General features: G+C 26.8%; 1 protein-coding gene across 1 annotated transcript; it reads left to right on the top strand.

The window, feature by feature from the left end:
* Positions 1-665: 665 nt before the first annotated feature.
* LOC110614547 (glyoxylate/hydroxypyruvate reductase HPR3) lies at positions 666-2,850 on the top strand. Its single transcript, XM_021756107.2, has 3 exons — positions 666-1,246; positions 1,764-2,311; positions 2,540-2,850. Exons 1-2 carry the CDS (start codon positions 764-766, stop codon positions 2,286-2,288), a joined length of 1,008 nt encoding a protein of 335 aa, XP_021611799.1. The 5' UTR covers positions 666-763; the 3' UTR covers positions 2,289-2,311; positions 2,540-2,850.
* The last annotated feature ends 6,534 nt before the right edge of the window (positions 2,851-9,384 follow it).

The raw sequence follows: 9,384 nt of genomic DNA, 5'->3' as shown, positions 1-9,384 counted from the left end.
TTTGGGGTGTTTTCCATGTGGTTTTCGTCATGATTAGCTATGTAGATCTCAGTAGGTATGATGAGGATGAGAATTTCGCTGACGAAAAGATCTCCTTCGTTCCCATAGATGGAGCCAATTAATGTTCTGAGATTCAGTAAAGGGTAGGATTAAGGTGTGTATGTGTGAATTTAGTCTCAATGGTTCATGTCTTCCTTCCTTTATTCTTTTCTCTTTTGTCCTCCAGTGACGGGTAACCGTCGTTCTGCTATAATATAATACGTCGTTACCATACAGGGTTATACATATGAATGTACTGCATCCTTTTCCATCATCAAGTAACCATTTAATTTCTTTCGGCACTTGTGTAGACTTAATTTCTGTTGTCCACTGACCCATTAAGTCAGCTGAGTTGTATTCCTCTCAGTTGGACTCAAACCCTGTTCTGTTCCGCCTACTTATACGAAATCTAAACCACGCTTATATAGATGGACCGACATATTAAACTTTCATAGAGTTGCAGCCTAATCTTCTCACATAGGCTCAACTATGATCTGGATAACTGAGACTCAACATTATCATATTGAAAAAATTTTTTTTTTCCTTACAAAAATATAACTACTGTATTTTGTCCTAGGATCTTATGCAACCATTATATTTTATAATTTTCCCTGGACCAGGCCCAAACGCCTGGACCAATAGCACGCAGCTCGCAGCAGCAGAAAATCCCTGGCATCGACTTGCACCTTCAACATTGAAGTAACACAATAGCCTTCAAAAAGAAATGGCATCAACCGATCCTCAAGAGCCCGTTCAAATTCAAGACTCCCCACTGCCTAAGGTGCTGCTACTCAAAAAACCACCGGCTTTCTTCATCATTGGTGAGCAACCCTTTACCTCCACCAAATTCCACTACTTAAAAGCATACGAGTCGCCGCTCCCTCTTGATCAGTTCTTAGCCACTCATGCGCTCTCCATACAAGCCATCCTTTCTTCCGCAATAGCTCCCCTCACCGTCGACATCCTGCAGTTGCTGCCGGCCGTGCGCGTTGTCGTCACCACCAGCGCCGGCCTAAACCACCTTGATCTCCCTGAATGTCGGCGCCGTGGAATCACCATCGCCAACACAGGCAGCATCTATTCTGCTGATGTCGCAGACCTTGCTGTTGGTTTGTTGATCGATGTTTTCAGGAAGATTTCGGCAGGAAATCGTTACGTCAAGCAAGGGCTTTGGCCCATCAGAGGGGATTATCCTCTTGGTTCTAAGGTGAAATCAATTCCTTGCTTAAACTTACTCGCTGGCCAAGGAATTTCGAATAAATGCCATTAATTTGTCCCAACTTCAATGAATTTTTTTAGTTCTCAGTCGTCGATTTTGCTTCCTAAATGCATGCCTAAGAATTTATTTCCCCTCCATAAAATAAGAAAATTTCTTCATCGCATAAAATAGTTACTAAAATAATTTGCAATTTAAGGCAAATGTAGTAAATTATATAATCTCAGTAGCCTGAAATTTGGCGATATTAACCCTATGCAATGGAGAGAAATTAAAGAAAGAAAATGAAGAGAAAAGAAAAGGAAGCTTTGGATAAATAGTTTGGGCATTTGTAGCAAATTGGGAAATAAACTTTTATCTCTTTTCCTCTCCTTTCTCTTCGTTTCTCCTCCTTAATTCATGTCCAAACAAGAGAAAGTCATTTCTTAAATTCTCTTCTCTCCATTCCCCTCAAACCAAACAAAGCATAAGTATCTGATTTTGCATTCTTGATGATTGGTTCTTTCAGCTGGCAGGCAAGAGGGTTGGCATTGTTGGACTGGGAAATATTGGATATGAAGTTGCTAAAAGGCTTGAAGCCTTTGCTTGCTGTATCTCTTATAACTCCAGGAAGAAAAAGCCATTTGTCTCATACCCTTTCTATGAAAATGTATGTGAACTTGCTGCCAATTCTGATGCCCTCATCATCTGTTGTGGGTTGACAGACCAAACCCATCACATGATCAATAAGGAAGTCTTATTAGCACTGGGAAAGACTGGAGTCATTGTTAATATCGGGCGGGGACCTATAATTGATGAAAAGGAAATGGTGCGGTGTTTGGTGGAAGGAGAGATTGCAGGTGCTGGCTTGGATGTGTTCGAGAATGAGCCTGATGTTCCTAAAGAGTTGTTTGAATTAGATAATGTTGTACTGTCACCACATTGTGCTGTCTTTACACACGAATCACTGAAGGCTTTAAGTGAACTTGTGGTAGGAAATCTGGAAGCTTTCTTCTCAAACAAACCATTACTTTCTGAGTATGTGGATGAATGATCGGTGAAAGTTTTTATTTACAGGTTAGTTTCTTAATTAGTTTCTCTTTGGTACCCTGTTAGTGAAGTAACAGACTTTGGAGAAAGTTTCGACTGGCTATCTCATTATTATAGAGTTCTGGATCATTATTTATGGTGATGGCATTATGTTTACTGGTCATATGTTAGAATTTTTGGATTTCATTGTGCTAGGTAGTTGGATGTGTATGTTAATTATTCATTCTGTTTAGTTGCTATGTAATTTTTATGCAGGCGGATAAAAGGAGAGATGTGGTCACAAAGTCAATGAGGAGACAAAGATCAAGAACTGTGGCGTTATCATCATTGATTGCTAGTTTACATGTGAAAGAAACATGGGTCCAAAGGGGCAGGCTCTATAGAAGTACCCTTTTTATCATAATCAATTCACATTCCAATAACAATTCAATATTAGTAGTTGATTGGAAGATGCATATCATAACAAAGATATTTCATGACTGAACCAAGCTGTTGTGAGCTATTTGAGGCTCTTTTCTATATAAGTAAGAAGTTTCAATAAAATAACAACGGTATTATATCTCTTATTCCTCTCCTCTCAAAAAATCAACTATTAATATTAGAGCAAAAAAGAAAAAAATTGAAGCTACCATATGAAAAAAAAAACTACATTACAACAAACTCATGCCATAAAAAAAAAACGGAAAAAGAAATAGAACATCAATGTTAATACTAATTTTTAATACTAATGTCAATGCCTATGCCAATGCAAGAGATGTCAATAAAATGTAAATAAAAGAAAATGTTAATTAGCATGTCATAAAATTGTAATAATCCATGTAAAAAATGCAATAAGGACTCTTGAATTATGTATATTTCACCGTTTCAAAAAAAAAAAATTCAATGTAGGAAAAGATTTAGATTTTAGATTAGATTAAGATTTAATTTTGTAGATATTAGTTCAGATTTATATTCGTTTAGACTTTTGGTTATTTTTTTCATATAAATTCGTATTTCAATAATTAAAATAACAACAGTTTATGCAGAAAAGGATGGAAGTTTTTGGGAGGACAAGCCGATATCTTTGATAGCTTTTAAAAGGTAATGGACATTACAAGTGCTATCTCCGCTGGAATTGCAAGATTTTGAGTTTAATAAACAAATTGAATTCTTTCTAAATGTTTCAATACAAAAAGATGCTGCAGTGCTTCAAAGCCATTTGAATGTCGAAATGGGGAAGGAAGACCGAAGGATTGAGTATTATTATTTTTAGATTAGTATCATCATTATCGTAGCAGAAGAAGAAATGGTGCTGACCTTTGTCCAAGATTGTATTTTTTTGAACTTTTTGTTATATAATTATATTTACATAATAGCTTTAATCACGTTTAATCTAACCCGATTCTCTAGTTAAAGATATATAAGTATATAACTTATCATATGCATCTTGGAGCCTTTCAGGCTTTTTATAAAAATGAAAGGACTGAAAAGAAATTTTGTTAATTAGGGGTGGGAAAAAATAATTAGCAAACATGGGTAAATTTTACCAACGTGATAAAATTGTGAAATTTTCTGTTGGTGGGACCAACGGCAAAGTTTTCCATAGTAATTCTTGCACCAGCTCCTTTAGTTACCGGCAATATAATATAATATATTTTATAATTATTACAAATATGATATAATATAATTTATAGAATTTATAAATAATATTTTTATAATATATATATATATATATATATTATAATTATTATTGATAATATAATAAAATTTATTATGATATTCATATATAAAGTTGGTATAATATAATGTCCGTTATAATTGTTTATATAATATTATTAAAAGTGGGGTAAATGCCATATTTTCCGAACATTCTAAAATTTACCTAAGTCTCAAATCCTTTTTTTATAGATAAAAACTTTATTAGGTGATTAGAAATACAAAATTCAGGGTTTAAATCATTAGAAGTCCATTAAATAAAAATAAATATAAATCCACTATAAGAAAATAGGTCTAAGTCCAACAACAAATAAACCTTGGGTCTTTGATCGGAAGATAAAAGATTCAGCAACAATAACATTGTGCGCTGCAAGTGATCGGTCACCACTTTGCCATTGAAAGATATTTAGCCCACTGACACACATAGGAAAAAAGCAACTTTATATTGCAACACTCCCAGGTTTGGAGGAGCAACTCAAGCACCCTTATCCACAAAACACGTCTTTACAAAGGCAGAAGTCTTTGGCCAAAGAAAAAGGCAGATCGAAAAAAATAGCGGCCAGGGTAGGAAGCAGGACTCATTTTGAGGGAGGAGGGAGCAGGACTCATTGGCGACTCACTCGCGTCTTTTTTTTTCTGTATTTTTCAGTTTTGACTCAGTGAGATCTGAAAACTTCAACCTAAACAGAGCTAAGAATGTTAGTCGCGAACAATGTTTTCAATAATTTCATCATATGAGACCGTAGAATTAATATGCAATCACCCAATTTAAAAAAAAAATTAAAAAAAGGTGTAATCGAATCAAATTAAAATTTATAACATTCAGATTTGTTTATTAAAATATTTTAAAAATTTAAATTCGAACGTGAGTTTCGTGCGAATTTTAATATTTAGTTTCAATTTAACTTAAAAATTAAATAATATAATCAAATTTGATTCGATTTCGACTCGAACTCTAATATTTAGTTCGAGCTAGATTTAAAAGTTAAAATTAGTTTAAACTAATAACGAATCTAATTTAAGGTTAAACTTAAAAATTGAATTAAAAAATTTGTTAATAAAACTTAATTCATTAAAATTTTTAAATATTAAACTTTTAAATTAAAAGGATAATTAAATTTTTAATTTAAAATATAATAAAAAATAAAATTTTTATTTAAAGAGAAGTGTCACTTTTCATCCCTAGAAGTTTTCGATGTGAAATAAAAAATATTGATCTAATAATTTTTAATATCTTATATCTAAAATAATGCATAGTAATTTAATAAAAATAAATTTGTGATATGGTGGTTAATGAAACGTGGCTTTTCTAAAGTTCTAGATTTAATTTTTATCAACGGTAAATGATTAATTTTTTATTTTTTATTATTTAAATTTTAATATTTTTGTATTTTCTTATTAATTATATTTTAATATTTTAATATTTATTTATTTATTTATAACATTAAATATTATTTATTATTCAAATATTAATTATAAAATTTTTAATTAATTATATAAAATATATTTAATATAAAATTAACTATATAATATTAAATTTATTAATTATTTATTTAAATATTTATATTACATAAAAATTAATTAAATAATATATAATAAATATATAAATCTATATATAAATGGTTTATATAGGTGAAGGAAAGCGAGAGTTTTTATTTAAATTATATAATTTTAATTAAATTTATATAATTTTATTATTAGTATTAATAAATATTTTTATATAAAATTTATCAATATATTATCATTAATTATTCGTATATTATCATTTGATTTTTTATATATTATTATTTATTTTTATTCAAATATATGATTTATATTAAATTATTTTATATTATATAAAAAATATTATACATATAATATAAATATAAAATATTACATAAAATAAACATATTAATATAATCATTTTAAAAAACATATTAATATATATATATAATCAATTTAAATTATATAATTATATACATTATACTTAAATATTGATAAAAAGCATATTAATATAAGTATAATCCATTTAAATTATATAATTATATATATTATACTTAAATTTTATCAATAGAATTATATTGATTTATATTTAAATTATATAAAAATTTTAATTTATAATATTAAGTGAATAATATTAAATAAAAAAAAAGCATACACATATATATATAAATATATAAAAATAATAGTTTATTAAGAAATTTAATAGTTTAAAAAGAATGTGAAAATAAATATATAAATTAATAATATAATTATATCCTTGATAAAAATATATAAATTAATAATATATATATTAAATAGATTAAGTGATTAAAAAATATATAATTAATTCATCGGGTATAATCGAATCGAGCCGAATATCTTAATAAGTTTGTTTACGAATTTATTAACAAGTCTGCTTACGAATTTCTTAACGAGCAAGTTTGCGAATTTCTTAACGAGCAAGTTTGTAAACTTTTTAACGAGTCAGCTCACAACCATTTAATGAGTCAATTCATAAATTTTAACGAGTCAAATACTATTAAATTCAAATTTATTTGATTCGTTTAATAAATAAATTTAAAAATTAAATTTAAATTTAACTGATTTAAAAATTGAATTAAAATCGATCAAATTTTTATCGATTTGAGTTTCAAATAATTTGGTTCATGTACAGAATTAAAAAAACAATAGATGGACAAAAATAAAAATTAGTGAATCTCACCATTGTTGCTCTGACCGACTATAAAGTCACAAAACAGAAATAAAAAACTAATTATAACCCCAACCCAATAGTAAAAAGAGAAATCCACAGTCGAATTAGAGGAGGGAACTACTCCAACTCGATGGGACAGAGAGAGAAAGGCTGATTGACAGTGGCAGAAAGAGGGGTTTTAAAATGCTGGAAACAAAAAATAAGAGAAGAAACTGAAGAGAGAGAAAGAGAATATTAATGCTTTAAGTCTCAAATTTGATTACATGGATGTTACATCAATTATTAGGTTAATAGTTTCCATTGATTGTTTTTTAAAAAATATATAATAATAGTTTCCATTGATTGTTTTTTAAAAAATATATATAATTTTATGTCGGAAAAAAATTAAGTTAAATTAATTTTTATCATTAAAATTAGTTTTAGAAGATATTAATTAGTCCATTTCAAAAAAAAAAAAAAGAAAATATTAATTAGAATCAATTCTAATTTCAAATAAAATGAATATGATTTAAATTTAATTTGTTTTTTGCTTGATTCGTAAATTTTAAAAAGCGAACATACTTGTCCTTATATAATTCCTAAAACACAAAAAAGCGTAAAATCTGTTACGCAGTAATTAAGGTTGGTGTCCCAAGCTTTTATCATAATCTTATTTAACCCTATGGTATTCCTAGTAGGCAGTTGCAAGTTGGTCATGATTTTTATAATCATTAATATTAGAGGATAGCTTTAGCTTTCTGTATAAATGCGGTATTGAATATGTAGAGATATAGTAGATGTGCACATTCAACTCTTGTTTGTCTTATATTAATTCCAGTTGTTATCCTCATCAAAGTAGAGCAGCTTGGTAGTTGCAAGGCCCATAACTTTGAAGTTACAGGTTGAATCCCATCAGTGTCCAAATCTTAGGTGAAGTGGAAATATTGATTTGGTATATGCGTAACATATCTTTTGAAGCACACCTATTCTTCATCCACTTCACTGTTTTATTTTAATATTTATAAAATAATATATTATATATTTATTTTATTTATAAATTTAATAATATATTAAGTATAAAATTTAATTATTTAATATTAAGGAAATTGAAATTTCAATGCATAACAAATAATATTTTAAAAAAATTAGAAGACAATACAATATTTAAGGTATAAATGTATAAGTTAAATAATTTTTAATAAATAAAATAAAAATCAATTATAAAAAATAAATATTTAATGAGATAATATTTTCTTAATAATATAATTATGAATTAAAAATAAAAATAAATGGACAGATCACATATTAATATGTAATAAAAATAACAATGGTCTTATCAATATGTCAAATTGGATTAATCGAGCCGTGATTGTTAATCGTGTCGTAAACGGATTATATAATTTTAATATGACACGAATAAACTCTTTATTTTTATATCTATCCTATAGCCTATAATAACGAATCTAAAAATTTAATTTCAGTATTTAATTCAATTTTTACAGTAAAATTTTTAATTTTACTTATTTTAATTTTTTTATTTATATAATTATTAAAGATAAAAAATTTTAAATTGATATTTAAAGTAATTAAATAAAATTTTACAATTTGAATTAATTTATTATATTAGATTTTTTAAAAAAAATTAAATAACCTAATTAATTACCCATAAAAGACTACTTAGTTTTATCTATATTTAAGATTTTAAAATAAAATATAACTTATAACCTAAACTCATTTTTTTTTAAATATAAATAGTTTATAAAACCAATTAAATAATCTAATCATTGCTTATAAAAATATATTTTAAAAATTTTTAAATTTAATTTAAAAATCTAATAAATAATTTTAATAATAAAAAATACTATATAAAACTAAATTAAATGATGAATAAATAACTTAACTTATGAATATTTTGAAAAGAAAAAAAAATAAATATGATACTTAAAAGTTGAAATCTTAAAAAATATAAGTAAATTTTTTGGATTGAAAAAGGATATAGAATGAGATAATTACTGAAAAAATAATACTTGAGATTATATTTTTATTTATAGAAGAATTATTATTGGGTCACAGATTATTTAGTCTATTTATAAAAAAATAAAAAAATATTAATTATTTATTCATTTTATTTATATTTATATAATTAATTAAATTATTTTATATATTAAAATGACTAATTAATTTAATATTATAATTTAATCTCTTATATTTACTTTTATATTTTTATATATTTTTTATGTAAAATTGTCAATAAAAATTAAATAATATAAATATTTAAATTTACATATAGTATATACAATACTTGTAAGTAAAATCATATAAATGGAATAATATAAATATTTAAGTAATGAATTTTTTAATAAAATAATAAAATAATTTAATTTTATAAAATATATATACATATTAATCGAATAATTTTATTTCTTACTTATTTTAGGGTGAAAAGGAAAAGTTACCAAATACTCTTTGGGTAATTTAAAAGATTTCAGAAGGGCACATGAGGCTTGGCCTTAGGCTGCATCCGCCCGCCTCTGACTCGCCAGCCTGTCTAAATGTTTTGGCTCATGTGATAAGCTGCGCAAAAGCATGGTGACTGGTCCCATCATCATAAAATTTCAGAATTTCAGCACCTTGAAGAAATTTACTCTGCAACTCTTTTCCACCCCCCATTTTTATAAGAAGTAAAAAACAAACACAGCTTCAATGGCATTAATGGCCAAGAGATGAGATTTCAGTGGCCATCTGCAAACCG

Source organism: Manihot esculenta, chromosome 5, assembly GCF_001659605.2.
Source record: "Manihot esculenta cultivar AM560-2 chromosome 5, M.esculenta_v8, whole genome shotgun sequence".
NCBI lineage: Eukaryota > Viridiplantae > Streptophyta > Magnoliopsida > Malpighiales > Euphorbiaceae > Manihot > Manihot esculenta.
The sequence above is the reverse complement of the archived record's forward strand: the minus strand, read 5'-3'. Positions and strand labels throughout refer to the sequence as shown.